The 19,040-nt window shown below is 51.6% G+C and overlaps 5 protein-coding genes and 1 non-coding gene across 6 annotated transcripts; 2 read left to right on the top strand and 4 right to left on the bottom strand.

Annotated features, from left to right (window-relative positions):
• Positions 1-3,103: 3,103 nt before the first annotated feature.
• Positions 3,104-4,409, top strand: rhoA_1 (GTP-binding protein rhoA; the record flags this gene model as incomplete). Its single annotated transcript, XM_014694136.1, has 5 exons — positions 3,104-3,171; positions 3,398-3,425; positions 3,506-3,889; positions 4,003-4,137; positions 4,254-4,409. 5 exons carry the CDS (start codon positions 3,104-3,106, stop codon positions 4,407-4,409), a joined length of 771 nt encoding a protein of 256 aa, XP_014549622.1.
• Positions 4,410-6,742: 2,333 nt separating this feature from the next.
• On the bottom strand, positions 6,743-8,553 carry AVT2 (Vacuolar amino acid transporter 2; the record flags this gene model as incomplete). Its single annotated transcript, XM_014694137.1, has 3 exons — positions 6,743-6,771; positions 6,846-7,418; positions 7,503-8,553. 3 exons carry the CDS (start codon positions 8,551-8,553, stop codon positions 6,743-6,745), a joined length of 1,653 nt encoding a protein of 550 aa, XP_014549623.1.
• Positions 8,554-9,260: 707 nt separating this feature from the next.
• Positions 9,261-9,376, bottom strand: G6M90_rRNA00000004. Its single transcript, XR_010715675.1, has one exon. It is a non-coding gene; the product is annotated as a 5S ribosomal RNA (ribosomal RNA).
• A 534-nt stretch (positions 9,377-9,910) lies between these two features.
• On the bottom strand, positions 9,911-11,597 carry G6M90_00g008870 (uncharacterized protein; the record flags this gene model as incomplete). Its single annotated transcript, XM_014694138.1, has 2 exons — positions 9,911-11,332; positions 11,409-11,597. 2 exons carry the CDS (start codon positions 11,595-11,597, stop codon positions 9,911-9,913), a joined length of 1,611 nt encoding a protein of 536 aa, XP_014549624.1.
• A 4,869-nt stretch (positions 11,598-16,466) lies between these two features.
• On the bottom strand, positions 16,467-17,474 carry G6M90_00g008860 (uncharacterized protein; the record flags this gene model as incomplete). Its single annotated transcript, XM_014694139.1, has 1 exon — positions 16,467-17,474. One exon carries the CDS (start codon positions 17,472-17,474, stop codon positions 16,467-16,469), a length of 1,008 nt encoding a protein of 335 aa, XP_014549625.1.
• A 265-nt stretch (positions 17,475-17,739) lies between these two features.
• On the top strand, positions 17,740-18,521 carry GET1 (the record flags this gene model as incomplete). The annotated part of the gene is made up of 3 exons (XM_014694140.1): positions 17,740-17,826; positions 17,880-18,066; positions 18,148-18,521. 3 exons carry the CDS (start codon positions 17,740-17,742, stop codon positions 18,519-18,521), a joined length of 648 nt encoding a protein of 215 aa, XP_014549626.1.
• Positions 18,522-19,040: the final 519 nt, after the last annotated feature.

Below are 19,040 nucleotides of genomic sequence, written 5' to 3'. Positions count from 1 at the left end.
CTCTTCTCCAGATACGTTAGAACCTGAACCGAGGCTGCTGACTGAGGGTGGCCCGGTTCGGAGGGATATCCGACGGCCCTGTTGTACGGAGTACGTGAAATAATTGAACCGTGCTAGTTTCCCTTGCCCAGATCTAGACTACAGTCAGACCCCGTGAAACAAGCCGAATCGGCAAATTATACGGAGTAATGGATTGTCCCTATCGCGGCTGGCGGGGGCTTTCTTGTTGAATGTACTTGGTAGATGGTGCAAAAAAAGCCAACACCAAGCCCTGGAGCGAACTGGGTCGTATATACTCCGTACTCTAATCGTAATGTATCCTAGGATGCTCAAATGCTTATGGAACCGGACAATAAGGGACGTACGAATATGAGGAATTGCTATGCCGAGCACATTGCGCGGTGTGCCGGGGGCGGTGGCGTGTGGTATTGTTGCGTCGGGGCCAGTCAGTCAACGAGTCCATGCGTCCAGAAGTGCGAATTAAACCGAAGTTACGGAGTATTGAGCGGTAAGTTGGCGTGGTGCTTCCCTGGAGTTGCCTCGAGACGCAGCTGAGTGAACCGGCATGGTGATGTGTGGAGGGGTGGCTTCTCCGTCCCGTCCCGCATGCTTCAGTAACTACATACTACTGGGTACTAGGTACCTAGGTAGTGAATGTTACGCCGGGACCAGGAGACATCGATTTGGCCTTGTAGGTTCTGGTGGCGATCACAGTCCAAGTTACCGAACCAAAGGACAGAGGGCAGGAGGGCCACAGAAGTCATCTGCGGCCTTGGCGCGAGACGGTTGAGGTTGATGTCGATGGAACATGTGTCCGGTGAATTGGCGTTCATATGACGGAACCTGTTGTCGTTTGTTTTTTCTTTGTGCGTTTGCACAAGTGCCGGTCGGCCTGAGGCTCCGGGGTTGTATTGCATCGCATGTCATCCGGTCCTTGTCCCCGTACATTGTGCGTCGGCCGGCTCCAGTCTTGTGGTCCAGCTGGGATGTTGGCAGGTCTTTGATTGACTGAAATGTGATGGCTGGGACTCCGCCCTGTATAACACCTCCGCCTCGTTCGTCAGTCGTCGGTCGTCGGCCGGCCAGGTGAATGGATTTCGCGGCGCAAGTTGTTGACATTGGCTGGGTGGAAGTGTTGGTTGGTGTGGTACGGAGTAGGCGCAGATGGAGCAGGGAATACGGAGTAAGGATTGCAGGTAGAGAGGGTACATGTATGTACGAACGTACGGAGTACTCTGTAGCATGTCGGCACCCGGGCAGGTACTGTTTGGTGATTGCGGACCGGAGAACTGGGACATCGGTACCTGGTCGCATCTGCTTCGCCTCCTCTGGGGCCCTGAAGTCCTAGAATTCCTCATCCATGCCGAGCCTACGAGGTACCTCTGGGTAGATACTTGATGTCGCGCGCAGACTGGGTGCTCTGCAAGGTACCGCAGGCTGCCTCTAGCCTAGGACTTTACGCGGACAGCCCCCCACATCATTTATTTCATCTGGTCGCCCTTTTATTTTCGTACATACCGGACCAGCTCAAGTTGTCTCCCACTGGCCGCTGCCACTGCCAATTCTATTTACAGCGCCGCCCCCCTTTTTTCTTGGTGGTGGTGGTGGCAGCAGCAGCAGCAGCAGCAACACAAGGGCCAATGTGAAACAACAGTCGGCATGGTTGACAACGCCGACATTTGCAATCTCAACCCATCTTTTCAGCCAGGCAGCCTGGCTGTTCATCATGTCTGGTATTATTATAGAGCTAGGGTGTTGAGTGCGAGGCTTGGATCCCTGATGCGCCTGCATGTTCGGGCTTTTGTTGGGCCAACGCTGTGTTATTCTTCGAACGTCAGTCATGTCAATTGATGACCTGGGCAACACTGAGCACTGAAATTCAAGCCTCCAGTCCCCCTAAACTGGTCTGTCGGCCAGTCCGCTCGACAGATGCAAGTGGTGTCTGGTGCCTTGTGTGTCCCCAAGGACCAGAATACCCATCACTTGGGTACGGAGAACTCCGTTTCTACAAGATGTACTACTCCGTACTCCGTATAATCTTGCCATAAGCTCGCGACATCATCCCAACAATCAAAGGGCAGCTGACGGAAGGTTGCCCAAGTCCGGTACGCGCCCGCTCATCTGAGACTCCCAAGCCCACCCCCTAGAAACCTGCTTCAGCCGTGATATAGTACTTGAGAGTAAAGTAGAGCAGAGAACCGAGGGCGGTGCTGGATCTGGTGTTCAGCCGGCCAGGGCTGTAAGGGCCTTGTCAGATGTCCCGCTGCCGGTTTGATGTTCTGATGTTCTGATGTTCTGATGTCTGGTTCTGGTGTTGTCTGCCGGCGAAGGCAGTTGGTGTGGGAATGGCACATGCAGCATCAACAACATGAATTGATTGCTCACACGGGTGAACTTTGTGTCCACCGTCAGGGTGCTTGGCCAGTGAACAGCCAGTGACGGGCCCCCAGTGGCAGGCCTCCAGTGGCTGCTGGCCACTCAAGGTTCCGGCTCGAGTCCGGAACTCACTGCGCCGCCGCAAGCGCAGGTGCTCTCAACGAACCAGTCTGGTGACTCTGGGCATCTGGAGCTTAGCTGTCAGGCCGACTGGTGTGCTCTGCCAAGCGCAGTACTACTCCGTTAGCTGGTAGTCATTTGGGCTATTGGGGCCAGGTGCCTGTACGCAGCACGCAGGCACAGCATGCTCTGTGGACTGGCTCGCCATGTACACTGTACGTCCACCAGTCGTCTGGTTCAATGTTCAATGTTGGCTGAGCTCGCAGCTCGCAGCTGCGTAGATGTCGCTGGACGCCGCAACCGCCATCTGCCACAGCTTGCATGCCCCGTCCTGGCGCTGACGTGCGTTGCCTTGCTGCGTTGCCTGCCTCCAGTCTGGTCCTGCCTCCAGTCCTGCCCAGCTCTGCGACAACACGCAACTGCTCGGCTGGTCCTTCCACCTCCTGCCACCTCCTCCCCTTCCCTTTCTCTGCTCCGTACTTCGTACTCCTCCACTCCATCCAAACCTATCCAACTCCTAACTTCTGCCTCCCTTTGCCTCCGTGCATCTCAACAGCTCCGTTTCCGTCGCTCTACCCTTCACCACTTCTCAATCAACTCACAAGCCATGGCTGAAATCCGCCGAAAGCTCGTCATCGTCGGCGACGGTGCCTGTGGTAAAACCTGCTTGTTGATGTAAGTTTGCTGTTGTCTGCCGCCTTCGCCTTTGCATCCGGCCTTCTGCGAAACCGTATCTACGGCACACGCACCCACGTACCCACGCAACACCATGTTGTCGTGTGCCCCTGATCCAAGAGACCGCCATCCAGCACCGCCATCACCTCCGTCGCCATCATCGGGATCCTCATCATCAACTGCATCTCCCTGATTCATTCAATCATGTTGCTAACTGCCTATGCAGCGTTTTCTCCAAGGGCACATTCCCCGAGGTAAGGAATTGATAGCAGTGTGCTGCCTCCTTTCGGCATTCTTTATCTCCAATCTCCGTCCCCGGACCACAAATCACCAGAAACACGCAGATAGCACAGCCGAGAATCGAAACAAGATTGTCGTTACCGTGATTGACGTGACATCGGACGACTCGATTACAATACTCACCCCCGTTGCACCGCCTCGCCAAAGCAAGCAATCGGGCAGCTCTGGCGACCTTGAAGATTGGCCTTATTGGATCTATTTTGCTGACGCAGAAGCTCAGGTCTATGTCCCCACCGTTTTCGAGAACTATGTCGCCGATGTCGAGGTCGATGGCAAGCACGTCGAGCTGGCCTTGTGGGATACGGCTGGACAGGAAGACTACGACCGACTCCGTCCCCTTTCTTACCCTGACACCCACGTCGTTCTGATCTGCTTTGCTATCGACTCACCTGATTCCCTGGAAAACGTTGAAGAAAAGGTTTGGCGCCCCAACCTCTGTTTTTGATGGCACCTGATGCAAGAGGATTTGTATCGGTACTAGGATGACGGTTGAGAGTATATGCTGACAATCTGTTCTCTCTCATTTCTTAGTGGATCCCCGAAGTCCTCCACTTCTGCCAGGGACTGCCCATTATCTTGGTTGGCTGCAAGAAGGATCTGCGATATGATAACAAGACGATTGGTGAGCTGCGGGCTATTGATCAGAAGCCTGTCACCCCCGAAGAGGTAAGCAGAGCCAGAAAGAACATCTTGTCATAACAGACGGGCCCTTGACTGCTCGTCTAGCCAGCACGAGTGAAGTTGCAAGGCGAATGCCCATGACTAACTCGGTATTTCCACAGGGCGAGGAGAAGCGCAAGTCTATTGGTGCCTACAAATACCTTGAATGCTCAGCCAAGACCAACGAGGGTGTCCGCGAGGTGTTCGAGCACGCTACCCGTGCTGCTCTTCTGTCTCGCACCAGCCGCAAGAGGGACAAGAAGTGTCTTGTTCTGTAAAGCGGCCAAATCGCGAGCCCGTCTATACCGAACACACCAGACCTAATTTTTTCTTCGGCATGATGGCCCCGCCATGCAATCATCTTTCCAATGCAAATCTCAAACTTTTTGGCACGTCTGTTCGGATGGCTTGGGTTGGAAACGGCCATAGATGGTGCAGGCTGCTCTACTCTGCTTAGGTTCTCGGAATTTGGAGTTTGATATCTCGTCATATTTGCGTCTTGCTCCGCCAGCGGACACTCGGCCGACTCGAAACTTGCTTGCGCCTGATTCTTCTCGATTTCCCCCCCTGTTACTATATTTGTGTGTATTGTCCTCAATCTACGGATCGCTGTAACGGCTTTACAGACGATGGACTTTGGAGCGCTTGAGGACGTAATAAGATGGCACTCTTGTCTTGCCCTCTGCACCACGGTTCCCCAGAGGCAATGGAATTCACAAGATGTATGTGGCGGCAAGAGATTCTTGGAAGCAAAGAGCTCATCACTTGTCGGATCTGGCAGGCAGACAGGAGGACGCCTAGTTTATTTTTATGTATTTGTCGCTTTACGGAAGAAGGCGGGCCTGATATTGGGACGTATTTTGATTTGAGTTCCGCGGGGCTGGAGGTGATTGACCATGGGGCCTGCAGATAAAGAGGAAGACGGGTGTAAGTTGTGGATTGGTCGCACATTGAGCGGTGCCAATTCGCGGCACGCTGAGGATGGTTACATCATAAATCTTTTTGTTTTCACGTTTGTTGTTGCGATTCCTAGAGCACAATTGTAGTGTTTTTCAAATTCTGGTTCTCTTTTTTTACCCTGACGAGTGAGGTGATGACGGCATCTGGTGAAGCTTGTAGTCTTTGGGTCACAATGTCGGGCCGTCGTTTGATACGACCATGTTCACGAAGATTGGTGTTGGGCCACCCTGACGACAAGAGAGTGCGTCTTGGATGTTCTTCCAAGGTCCAACTGCCTGCGTCAGGTCAGTACTAAGCACATGGGAAGCTACTCTGTTGACAATACTGCTTGCATCATTGATACCCGATACGTTCTGCTAGGATACCGTCATAATCCGCCCGTGTATACTCCATGTCCCCGTACATCAACCACCAATACATGGTCTTGGACCATCAACGCCGCCGCCATGGGCCATGCACCGCAACAAAACAAAACAAAATCTCTACAATCCATCTCCGTGCTCTCAAAACAAATACTCTGCCGTGCATGTCGTAATCTCATCGCCGTCATCACCTACTCCCTCGTCGTCTCAAGGAGACCGTCCGAGCATCTTAGTTGGGGCAGGTCTAGCAACGCAGGTGAATTAGTTGTGAGCTCGCCAGGCTTGTTTCTCGAGCTGGGGCAAAAGGGAGGGAGAGAGGGGAGGACGCACGGCGCCGCAGGAAGAGCAGGTTTTACTGCCGCTGGAGATGCTGGCGCTGCACTTGGGGCACGAGGAGTGGTTGTGGTTGACGGGCGGCATGGTGAAGCGATATGGATTGCTGGTAGTTGTTGTTTTTTTGTTGTTGCCTTTTGTTTTCGGGGGTGGACTTGACGGGAGGTTTGGAAATGCAGAGGTGGTGGTTCGTTGGGTTTGGGGGGGAAGGGCGGGGAGGGTCTGTATTTCAGGGTCTGGGGAGGTTGCTGGTGCCGCGCTTGTGGTTGGAAGCGGGGTTTGCGGTGTGCGAGTTTGGATTTGATGTTGTTTTGGACGTGACGGGCTGTTTCGAGCTTTTTTTCTCCTTCTTTTTTCTTCTTCTTTGGCTCTTCTGAGTTTAGCGGTGGCTTGTCGTAGGCACGGGCTGCGATGCTGCTGTGATTCAGGATATCGCTGCTTCGTTGGCGATATGTCGTTTGGGCAGAGAGGCTCGTGATTCCGAGCTGACGGGGTGGCTGGCCTGCTGAGGAGGTGTGGGCTGGTCCTCGTGATGAGAAGGCATTTGGATAGTCTTGGTGGTGGGGGGAAGGTGCGCATACTGCGGTGTGACGTAGCTGGAGCTTATTGTTATCTCGACCTTGTTTGGGGCACGGCCGCTCATGTGTGGTTACGTTTGCACATTGTCGGGCCTCATGTTTGACGGAGTTTAGTCCATGGTGTGTAGGCATGACTCTTTGCCAGATGCTGGCAGTGAAAGTCGGTAGTCTCCCACGGTGTCGCTTTGTGCGATTCAATTTGTAAAGTCTGTAGATTATCATCTATCTCAACGCTGTGTGCGTGATGCAAGACAGAACCCGAGCTATAAATACAATGAGAATCTTGCACCCATGATATCACCGCGGTGTCTGCGCGAATGCAACGCGGATACCTAATCCCACCTCATCTATAGTTACATGTATATTTCCAGTTGTATATCATACACACTGGGTCGCCTCGTCGGACCCTGTGGCACGGTTAGCACGCAAAGCAAGATTTTAAAAAACTTAAAAATAAAATCAAAGCACAGGGACGACTCACCGTGAACCATCTTGTCAACTGCCTGGACCACACTAATCACCATGACAGCGACGCCAAACACCACCACCGCATATGCCATATATGTTCGCCAACTCTTAGTCGTGAGCTTGATGTAGCACATGGGCGGCAGTATGTACGCCATGGCAACAGCACTCGTTGCCCCGACCAGCTCAAACACCACGCCCAGGTCGCATGTTAGCAAGCTGATGGCCGTGGCAGATGCTACCAGTGCCGTGCTGGAGATGATGTGCCGTCGGAGGTTGAAGTCTTCATCGGGATACCAGTATGTGAGCATCACCTCTCTACACACAAAGGCCTCCAGAGGAAAGGTAGTCAACATGTTGAGGCCAAAGCAGAGACGGGCAACATTGACCATGCTGTTGTCCGAGGGGAAGTTGTTCAGGACGTTGCCGAGCGTCTTGTCTCCGAAGGTAAGGAATCCTGCCAGAGCCATGAATAGACAAGCCATCATGGATATGCCTGTGGAGTAGTGCGTGACGCGGGAAAAGTTGTCAATCGTGGGCGTTTTCAGAGAGCCGTAGATCAATAATGAGTTGTGGTGACAAACGAAAGCTATTCCAGTATCAATTAGCCCACAGCTTCGCAGCACGGGAGCGCTTCGGCTCAGAAGAGAATGGGTGGAAAAGGACTACTTACCAAATGAAATCACACCAATGGCCTGGAAAATGCCCCCGTTCACAGTCAACAGCGGCGTACTAAACGAACCCTTGGACTCGGACGGCACAAAGAATCCTTGAATCACCACCGTCACCACAATGACCAACATGCCAATCAAGGCAAAGGTACTCGCCTTGGCCAGTTTCGCAATATCGCGGTACAAGGTCAGTGGATAGCTCACGCCCATTACAAACACTGCGATGGCAACTCTCCTGTCCGTCAAGAGTCCAAGTAATGGCACCGTGCCTAGATTCGGCCAGATGGCAACCAGCACATGGGGGATCGTGTCTCCCACAATGACGCCAAACGCTACCATGCCGCCAAAGGCAAACACCCACTGGGCCAGGCTGATGGCCACGAGACCGGGGCGTCCGAAGCAATGCTCTACGGTGCCTTGGAAACTGCTCGTCCCACTCAGCTTGCTGTTGATCACGATGAGGCAAATGGTCCAGTCCACCACCACCGTCAGCCCAACGAGTAAGAGTATGCCGGACAGGAGACCTGCCTGTCGAAGAGCATATGGCTGTCCAATGATGCCAGCTCCAATGATCGAGTTGGCCATGTTCATAAAGGCCGATTTGAGCCCCGACTTGGGTCGTCGCATCGCCTGTTCTAATCGGTTGCCGTCGTCGTTTGCATCATTTCCAAGTGTATTCGCAACGGCGACGCTGGGTGCCTCCATGTCGGTCAGCAAGGGCACCCGATGCGAGTGGTGGCCCTGGATTTCCACATCGTCGTCAAATTCGAAGCTCTCCTCGGAGGAAGACCTCCTCCCGCCGTGAGCGGATCCATTTGCATCTCCGATAACAGCAGGGTTTAAATCAAACTGCACTCGGTTCGGCGTCCGTGGTGTTTTTACTTTAGGCGGCGACGGCGACGTGTCGCTGTGGCTGCCTTGCTCTCGTTTGCCGTCCCCATTGGCGGCGTAGACAACGATATCGTCCTCGTGGTCATCAAAGTCGCTGCTGGCCAACAATCCGTGGGCTTCCTCGTGCCGGTTCGGCTCGCCATTGTTCTTGGCCTCGCTCATTGTTCAAGAAAAGGGAATGCGGCTGCTCGCCAGAGACATCTTCGCCTTGAGATCGATGTAGGGGTTTCACCCGACCCCCTTTGTTCTGTGCAGCGGAATGCGCGTTGGAGACTCGCCCTGGGCTCGCGGACAGACTCGAGTGTGAGAGTAGAGAAAGAACTGCAAATGACTGGCTGAGGACGGAATGAGTTGTGGTGTAGATGGTCGAGCTGAAGATGGAATCAACTACAGAAACACAACATGGCTACAGTCAGCTATGGACGTGGCTGCAAATGGACTGCCAGTGGACTCTGAGTGGCCGGCAACTCTGGAACACGTCCATGTCCATGTCCATCTCAACACCCAGCAAATTGCCGCGCTCAGCGTGTCTTGACATCTCTTGCGACCCCCTACGTCAGCTCAATGCTGCGCCTTGATTGGCCAGTCTGCAGCAGCCGCAACCAGCCCTGTTCCGCAACTTGAAGCTAGAAAGGCTCCTGCTGAACAGGGGCCTTTTCATTTATTAAATTAATGCGACAGGTACCGAGTAATCCCCTCTCCGTACTCCGTACAGTACAATCCGCCGCTTCACAGTGCTCTACTGGATGCACAGGGTTATCAATTGATCGAGTGCGCCGAGTGCAGTATCGACCAGACGCGTCCATCACGAGGAACTAAGTGATTGTAGAGCACGTAGTTGTGAGGTTAAGCAAAAAGTACAAAAAAATGACATACAACACTGGGTATTCGCTGGTCGTCACCGACCCAACTACTAATCCAGCGCTCGCTAGGTTATCGTACGAGATCGGACGGGATCGTGAGTGGTACTAGCGGCTATGGTCGTATGTGCTAAACATATCTGTTTGTCCTACCTATAAATCATTAGCCTAGTGGGAGCACTCCACAAACCCTCGGCTCCCTGGCCAGCATTAAGCATGGGCTACATTGCTTCGGGTACCACCTAGATTAATTACCAAGTAGCGTACTGGATGCTGTTGTGAATTTAGGTGAAATTAGCACTCTCTATGTACTTGTGCCTTGAGTCGTATTAAATATTGTACAAATATACAGAACCACTTTCAAAAATATCGTACCAACACCTTCTGCTGTAAACTTTAAACCTCCAAGCACTCATCTGCCTGGACTCATATGGGTATCAAACATCGTCTGTCGCTCATGTTTCGCTGACAAGAAGCAAAACACCCGCCCCGATTCGTAGCCAATGCCGCCCATCGATTCCCAGTCCCAGTTTTACTTCCGCAGACTGTTGCCATGGGACATATGACGGACGTACAAAGTTCTTCGCAAATAACGTTGTAGTTTTGTAGTGCTGCTCACACACCGCCGGGGAGAATGCAGGGCCATGCTATTCCCCCCCTTAGGCAACCAATGCAGCCAGAGCTGCAAACAACATCGCAACGGCTAGCTTGGCGGTTTGCCGTGCACGCACGTCTGGTGCCGCTGATTTTGTAGATTCCGTTGGCTTGGCAGTAGCGCTGCTAGATCTTGTAGAACCCGTTTCATGGCCGCTTAGACCAAGTGGGGGACCCTTGGACTGTGTGGAAAAGTCAGGCTGAGGCGTCACACCGGTCGTCAGTGCTGTTGCAGTGACAGTAGTTAAACCTACAGTTGTCTGTGTTGGCGGACTGCTGCCGCTGCTGGAGCTGGAGCTTGATCCGCCCTTGGAGTCAGCTGGAGCCGCAAGCCCGATTCGCTTCTGGTCAGCATCAAAAACTGCGTAGACATTCTTGAGGAATGTGTCTCCAAGAAGCCATGCCCCGTCAACAACCTCGCGGCCGTACAGGTTACTGGTACAATTGCCTGAGCTGTCCTTAGGTGATATCCAGTCTTTGGAAGAGATCTTGTAATCAATCCCAGAGAACGTGAATGACAATGTCTTGTTACTTGAGCAGGGAACAGTGTAAGTCAGCCCGTCAGAGCTAGAGGATCCCGGAACAGTGTTGTGAATCTTCCTGACTAAACTGGGGGGCCCGAAAATGAACGAAGTGCCAGTGTCGATGTAGCTCAGAACACCTCCAGCATCTGCTTTTTTGCCATCGTAGGCCATGTCGTCGATCTGAATAGCCCAGTCGCCATTTTTGGAGCCAATCGGAGTGTAGCTAATATCCCCTATATGCTTGTCGGGATTTGTTGATCCAAACTTGATCTCGCCGTTGTTCGATCCATCTGATGCCCGGTTGAGGTGGATGCCAAACAAGTTCTTGTCAAGCTTCTTGGCTTCCACCAATGTCTTCAGGAAGTTGTCGCTGTCGCCCTGTCCCATGGACATGCCTAAAATGCCGTCAAATGCGAAGTGCGAAAACACATCCGACGTTTTCGAAGCCTGGCCGAAAGTGTACTTCAAACTGATACCCGCAACGTTGATGGTGTCAGTAACTAGTTTGCCTTGAACTGTTCCAGTTCCATAAGAAACGGAGAAAGATTTGCCGGCATCGGTAAATGTGCTGGAATCACCCGGGCCAAATGTGGTGTGCGTGGAGCAAGATGTGTCGGTGCAGCCCGATCCCATAACCCAAGTTGATCCAGCACCAGTGTCAACAAGTAAGTACACCTGCTTTCCCTTGGAACCCAGCCCTGCTTTCACAAAATACGAGTAATCGGTTCCATCTTGATTGATCCCGGCGGCCATGGCTTCGTTTGATTCAGTGGCGTCCATAATGCTGTATTGACTTGCTCTTTTCTCTACAGAGTTGACAGGCACTCCAGAGCGAGTATGCTTAAATTTGTGTCTCAGCCAAGCAGCCTGCTGCGCAGCTAGCAGAGCAGGAGATTGATTTTCCTGTCGTGTGGATTAGCATTAGGCACCCTCAGAATTGATGGCGCCATCCAGGACCAGGTACAGCACAGCTACTCACCTGTGTTCTCTTTTTTTCGATTCTAAATGTCACACCGTCTCGAGCGTTCCCTACAGCAGGACTTCTTTTGGCTTCGCGGAGAGGGGTGAGATCCTCCTTTTCTTTGAGCCATTGTGGTGTGTATGGGTAAAAGGCAGATGTGGACACGGCCCATAATGCCAATTGCAGTAGAAGTACAACTGGGACCATGATGGAATAGTTGTGAAAATATCAAATATTGAGGCCACGAGTCAGTCCTCGGCAGGTCAACGAGGTCGGCCACGGTCCAAAGGACACAGCGTGGCAATTGGCGAGGAGTCGTGATCAGAGGCAGGTTCCAATCCAATCATTTAAGAAGCTAGTCAAAGCAATGCCGCGAGGTCGGCAAAAGATGGTCGGATTTTCAGAAGCAGACAGGCACCGGAATGTACAGTGAGTCGGGCGACTAGAAATTACTATGAAGCATCACAAACTCCAGTCTGGCGGAAGGGGTTCTGAAGCCTCGTCGAAGAACGAACGACAAACGAAATGGGTATGAGTGAGTGCTCGGTTGTGACTGCGGAAAATCGGACGTTTGTTAGCTTGTAAAATTCCTCAAATATCAGTCACGGGAGTATATGACGACGCACAACTTGAATATACGAAGCTAGCGGCGAACGAACCAGATCAAAGAATATAGAAAATATAGTAATGGAACATTTGCTTGGGCCGAATAAAATAGGCCCTTTTTGCTTTCTGGTCGGTAGAAAATGCACGCCAAGTAAGAACAATACAATAAATCGAGGACAAGAAAAATCGAAATTAAATTGGAAAAGTCAAGTGAGGGCTAATATGCACAGCGAGAAGATGCACAGAGGATATAATGAAGAGTAATAAAAAGATGCATTATTGAGAGAGGTTGAAGATGGAGAAGTCGTCCGGGGACGATACCGGGGATACAGTTAAGAGAAGTGACCGAGCAAGGGTCAGGTACCGCTCTCAGGTTGAATGGCCGAGTAAGGAGATTATTGCTGGGACGCACTTTCCATTGGACTAATAACGCCAATCCCTTCCCAACTTGGCGCAGGGCCCGACTGGGGTCAACAATTGATACTACATACTACATACTACATACTGTTAGTATGTCATTTGGAGGTGATCAATTGAGGGCAGGGAGACAGGACAAGCAGGCACGAGCACCGAGTCGTTGCAGGCGCCAGTCTTGGAAGCTTGTTGGTTTGGCTGGCTCGGCTGGCTCGGTTGGGCCGGGGCATGGTCTTGCTCAGAGAACCTGTGGGGGGAATGCCAGCGGTTGGCCGGTTGGTTGGGCTAGAAGAGTCCAGATCAGGGTCAGGCGAAGTGGCGCCGGGGCGCCGGGGCGCCAAAGGATCCATCACTGTCATGGGTGGGCCAGAGGCACATCGGACTGGAAGGAAGGGACGATAGTCTTAGCGTCAAGTTGCGGGTCGAGGGCTGGAAGACTAGACATGGAGAGTCTGGTAGTATTAACTGCACGCGTGGTTTACTTGTTACATGAGGCACTCGAACAAAGAATAGACGAGGAGCCCATCTGAGCTTGGAGGTGATATATAGGAGCTCCATCGGCTCTAAAGTCATAGTTATTGCGATACTAATAACGGTTTAGACAACAGAACATTGCAGTCCGTAACTACAATGCTAGTGCCAGTAGTCCAGCGTCCCCCCTGTTCTGTTCCCAATCCATCTCAAAAGGTTGGCAAACATGCACCCTGGTCGCGAAGTGGACTCTGGAGTACTAGCACTTGAGCCTTTTTGGACTCGCGATCGGGCGATGGCGTGCGTACGTTTGCTCCGCAGCGGAAGCTGATTGTCCAGTTCTACAACGGGCGAGCGCGGTCTTTCTGTACTGGACGCATGTTGTAAGTTCATGTTGGGTATGATTGCAAAATTCAAGGCATTGGCACAACGAGGGCGAGGACTGTTCATGATTGCGCATGTATTTTTATCATTTGTGTTGTCTTTTCGCCCCTGGTATGTATGCAAGCGAATGTCTCATTCTGCATCACAGCCATGTTGAGATTGCTGAGCTGAGCACAGCCCGCTCATTAGATCTGGATCAATTCATCAATTGATGTCAGGAACCGCGCAAGTGCTCGCTCCTTCCTGCCCCTGTCGGCTGCATAATCTGTGTATCGGTGGCGTCTCGTATCACCTGCAGCTGACAACGACAACTTGACACCAAACAGCACAATAGATTCGAATTACCTGACCTGTAACTTCTCACAAGTACGGAGTACGGAGTACAATACTACATAGTACTATGCCTTCTTCTGGGCCTCGACCACCTCGCTTCGCCGCTTCATCTACGATTGCCCCTGGCTCGTCACCGAGTCGTGTATTTTCCAGGCACGTCCTTCAGGGATCTACAGAGCACTTACTCCGTTGTGCATACATGTTCATCCCTTTGACTGAGGTAAGGTCCAACTTTTGTAGCCTGCAGGGGTTCTACCCAATAAGAAGAATTATATTAAAAGGTATAGAGCTCCGCTAAGAAATAATATAATAATAAAAGTACTGGTATAGTCTTTATGTATAAAAAGATACTTTAATATCAGCGTAACTATTCGCACTAAAGGAGTACTCCGTACCTGTGAGGTACTACAGAAAGGTGGGTCCGATACTTTACTTGGACCTTAACCGCAGTCAAAGGGATGTACATACATACATACACGATTAATCAGGCCTGTTTCGGCTGGACAAGATGTTTTAGCGCTCAGGACCTCCTGGCTGCGACGCTAGCACCTGTGGCCACACTTTGCCACAGCCCATGCCATTGCCGCCGTGACGATGTCAAGGTTGGCTTTAACGTCGGCTCTTTTCCTCCGGCACCTGTCGGTCCTTTCTGCTTGGCTGCCCTTTTGCAGAGCTCGGAATCTATCAGAGCTCTTGGCTCGACTAAACTATTGATTGATCTCCATTGGACCACAGCTGCACGGCCATGGCCAAAAAAAAGGAAGCAAGGGGCAAGGCTCCAGAGTCTCTGCAGAACATGACCAGGGCCAGGTAAGGAGCCACCAAATTAACTTGTCTCTGCTGCGCCATGACTAACCAGACTACGGAGTACCAGCAAAAACTATTACACAATACATGTGTTTGCATACCGTGCCCTTCCTCCTCTATTGTACTCCGTACTCTACGGAACACAGCCGATCCCTCGCGTCAGACGCCCAACGTTTTTGGCAGGAGAGCTTCTTCTTCGCCTTCTCTTCTTTGCCCGTGGGTTTTATTATCGTATTCCGGTACTCCGTAGATGCGGACAAAGGTAGACGCCATTTTGGCCATCTGAGATCTCAGCTGACAAAAAATAGCCTCAAGGGATACTACGGAGTATGTATGCGTTCTTTCTCGCATCGAAACTACATTGTACTCCACGTTCTTCACCCAGCCTCGTGCTTCAATCAGATCCACCGGGGCGGTAACCTCTTGCCACTCGCTACTATCATCAGCCACCATGTTGGACACCAGACGACCCCAGTGTCTGTGCTGCCAACTAAGGCACTTCAGCTTGTGAGTGCTCGAGCACGCCAGGATTTGAGCCCTCTTGTGCTTGGCAAAGCCATCCCATGGCATCAAGACCTGGAGGTTTCTCCCAGGGCCCCCTGCAGCCTCTCACACTAAGTTGGCCAGGTCCCGCAAGAAATGGCGGTTTTTGTCCATTTCCCGTCCTTGAAAAACCCATATCAGTCCATCAATTGATCCCACTTTACGTCATAGGGACTCATGCCGAGACCCTTCATGCCAGTTGCGGTACGACATCGTGAGGGTCCCACCGTCTGTTCCAAACTTTGGGAGGCTGGGCATCGTGGCACTTGTGGGTACGCGCCGATGGTCAATAAAACATGTCCAAGCTGTCACCGCGCTTCGTTCTGAGTGCTATCTACGGAATAGGGAATATAAGACCTTCCAGCGCCGGCGAGTCCTAAAAGAGATTTCTGGCTGAAAGGCACTGAACATGATTCCACTGACAGAACTCTCTACACAGTTAGTTGGGATCAGCTATTCCAAATACCATCCGTTAAAAAAAATCTACCTGGAATATTCGTCTCTGATTCTCTGTCGGGCCTTTTCACGGGACACATTTCCAGTCACCTTGTATGCGTGACCTCTGCAGCAGTATTCAGTTGTAACACCAGAATCGACAGATTTGCCAATTAATGATCCATCTGCGAATGTCAAAACATTACTCTGCACAAGTAGTACTATGCAGATCCTGCTCCAGGCTCGGATCCGGACATTATCAGAGCCGCGCAGCCGCGACTTTGAAAATATGAGGAAAGCAGCAGATGGATCAAGATTTGTATACACACTACGTTTAGTCGCCAGGAGCATCTTCGATGCTAGTTCGGTTATTTTTACACTTGCGTTCAGACTTTACCAATAAAACCGTCCGTGTCATCATCGTTTCCTTAGGTCCTGCTGTTTCAGACCCTTTGATCATGACACATCCAGCAGCACCTCGGGCCCCTTTCTAACGCCAACAGGCCATACCCGTCTCGCCAAAATCTAAATCTAGGACGGTGGCCATATATACCGTAGTCGATGAAGCTCAACTTTAGTTCATATCTATCACAAATGATTCGTTCTACTTCCTCCGCCTCTCGTCGCCTAACATGTGCTGGGACCCTGCTGTTTTCAATGAGGTGTATGCGGGAGTAGCACGGCAAGAAACTTCAGATACTCTTTATTACTATTTTAGTTGTGGCTTGATGGGAAACTACTTAAAGTTAATCACATTCATGGCTACCGGAGAGTATTCCACGTGTGTTGATCAAACAAGCACCGCCTGTGGAATGTAGTCTACCCACACAGCCGTTGACATTCCACTAACTGACATTACTGAGACTGAGCAGTGAGACATAGATTCTTGAACTCAAGTACGGAGTGATTTTTATAATCATTATTTTCGGCAGATCCCGCTACAACTGCTGAAAATACGTGATCGCGGTCATGGTATACAACTCACGACGATCCACACGAACGAGTCGATTTAGACTTCATGGCGCTTCAACCGTCATATCACTGGGAACTGGTCTCCCTTCCAGACCAGACCGGGACGGCGTTTTACGGTCTGGGTATTTCGGCCCAGGCCGCAGCTCTATCCAAAACTTTGGCATCCAAGCTCTGCGCATCCCGTATGTCTTGTCGCACATGATGCCACAAATCAACAAAACTCTGCCTAACTTCCGAGCTGTCTCTCATGGCGGGAACCAGCACCAAGGTCCGCAGGAAATTCCACACCGACTCTCCGCGCCAGGTGTAAGTCTGCACCAGCCTTGCTGTTTGCCTGAATATCTCTTGGGCGTGCTGTGGGGATCCTAGTGCGAGATGCAGCAAAAACGACCAGCCGGATATGTCGTCATGATGAAGGCGACACCATTTGGCTGTCATTCTCATAAGCTCTTCGTCTTGCTCCGCGTCCCAGCCTGGCTTGACTTTGGCTCTGGAGACGAACAAGTCCCTCGCATATGTCCATGCGTAATAGTTCTTGGGGTGTCTTTCTGCTGCAACGAAAACCACGCTTTCGAGGTCGTGCATCAGGTCTATGGGCACCTTTGCTTCCAGGTATTGCCGTAGAAGCCAGTGTTTGTGGCTCCATAATACGGGCGATTTCGTATGCCGATGAAGGTGGCTTGAGAGTAAACTGTTCACAAAGTACATTTCCCTTCCAAGCTCTGCTTTCCGCTCACACGCTGCGAGTGTCTGCCGCAAGAGTAGTCGCTTTCTCGTGTTGGCGGCCGTGAGATGCTCGGAGTCCATGAGTAACATGACGCTGGTTGCTTTCCGTACATCATCCGTGGATATGCTGCCTGGCTTGTTCAGATGGCTTATGAGTATTTGGCGAGCCGCTGTGAATGCTTGGACGAGCCTAAGTTTGGGTATCGCGAGGCAATGTTCCTCCTTGACAAAGTAGGTATTCTTGAGTTCTGTTTCGAACCCCTTGGGCAAGAGTTCTATGTCGATGTATGGGTGGTATATCTGTGAGAGTTCATGTGAGATGGCGTCGTATATTTCCTTCGGATCCTCATTTTGCGACCCACGCCTCAAACTGCCGTCGATGGCACTCGACATTTCGAAACCTGAAGAAGAAAAATCGTGGAATGCTGGCAACATCAACTGGATGTATAGGGTAAGGTGGGATGGGTGGACCAAGGTTATTGCTGGGCTTGTTCCGGAAATGCAATCTACCGGGGGTCATTGGTAGCGGAACTGCAGGTGCTTTTTGGCCACAAGAGCAGCGCAGCTGGAACCACGAGACGTAACCCTACGACGACTCGATCCATCCCAACGCAACAGGAACGAGTCCTGTTCGATTGGATTTGGGGAAGAAAAAAAAATGACGACCATTCTGTTCCTCATATTTGCCGTCGAGGTGTTGGCCCAGTTCATCACCGCTGTGGGCGCGGCACAGATCAACAATCTGGTAAACTTGGTGGCCAAAACGCAATGGGAAGCAGCATAATGACACCGTGATAGATCTGGACCTTGATCAACTACCTCCCCGTCTCGACGTCCAAAGCCGCCGCCGAGCAGCGCACGCTCCAGGCCGAATATCTAAAAGTACGGCGGGACTTGAACGCCACGAGTAGCCAGGACGAGTTTGCGAGATGGGCCAAGCTGCGAAGGCAGCACGATAAGCTGCTTGAGAAGCTCGATGCATCCAGTACGTGCAAAGAAGAAGAAGAATAATAATATGCCGAGCCGTGTATATGAAGACAAGTGCTAATCATATTTTGGCCCGCAGAGAAAGCAATGGAAGCCTCGCGAGCCCGGTTTGACAACTACCTCACGGCGATACGGATGCTCATCACCAAAGTACCCCAATACTTCATCCCCTTCTGGTACGGCAAGGAGCCCATGTTCTGGCTGCCCTACGGCTGGTTCCCATACTACGCCGAATGGATCATTTCCTTTCCCCGCGCGCCCATGGGCAGCGTCAGCGCTCCGTCATGGCAGCTGGCTTGCTCTGTGGTGATTACCCTCCTCGCCGAGATCCTCATGTTTGCCAGCAGGCAAATCTCTGCACAGCCAAAGACCAAGGTGGCACAGCCAGGGGAGGAGGCCAAGAAGCCCGGAAAACAAACTGCGGAGAAGTCGGAGGAAAAGAAGGAATTGTAGATTGTGCATAATTTTCTTTATATAAAATATACGCCACGTACATCATCCTTCCCCCATTTTATGAGACTACGACGCGGTTGGTGATGTAGGGTGACAGCATGTATCTCTTTTGATTTTTGACGCAAAGTTCCTCATTGCAAGACGCTGAGACTTTGTAACACGACAGAGAATAACCCTTGGCAGGGTATTTTGGGGTCAATCTAGGCAACATATTGACTCTGACGACCACGGAGAGATCGCCAAAGCTTCGAAAGTGCCAAGCTGTAGTCAGTCACTGAGAAGTAGGGCCGAAGGATAAAGCTGTTTGAGGACGAATTATTATTGCTAGCTGGCGCTATGGAAACCATTGCTGCACGCGCAGTGCGTGCAGGTTGTTGTGGTTTGATGGAGGAAGGATTGAAAGAAGAATTGGGCGGAGGGAGATTTTTCGCTGGTAAAAATAGGGTGCGGAATAGCCCCACATATACTCCGTACTGGGCTTGGATGCGGCTGGGTGTCAAAACACCACGAGCCTCTACG

Source organism: Metarhizium brunneum, chromosome 1, assembly GCF_013426205.1.
Source record: "Metarhizium brunneum chromosome 1, complete sequence".
NCBI lineage: Eukaryota > Fungi > Ascomycota > Sordariomycetes > Hypocreales > Clavicipitaceae > Metarhizium > Metarhizium brunneum.
This window is presented reverse-complemented; position numbering and strand designations above follow the sequence as displayed.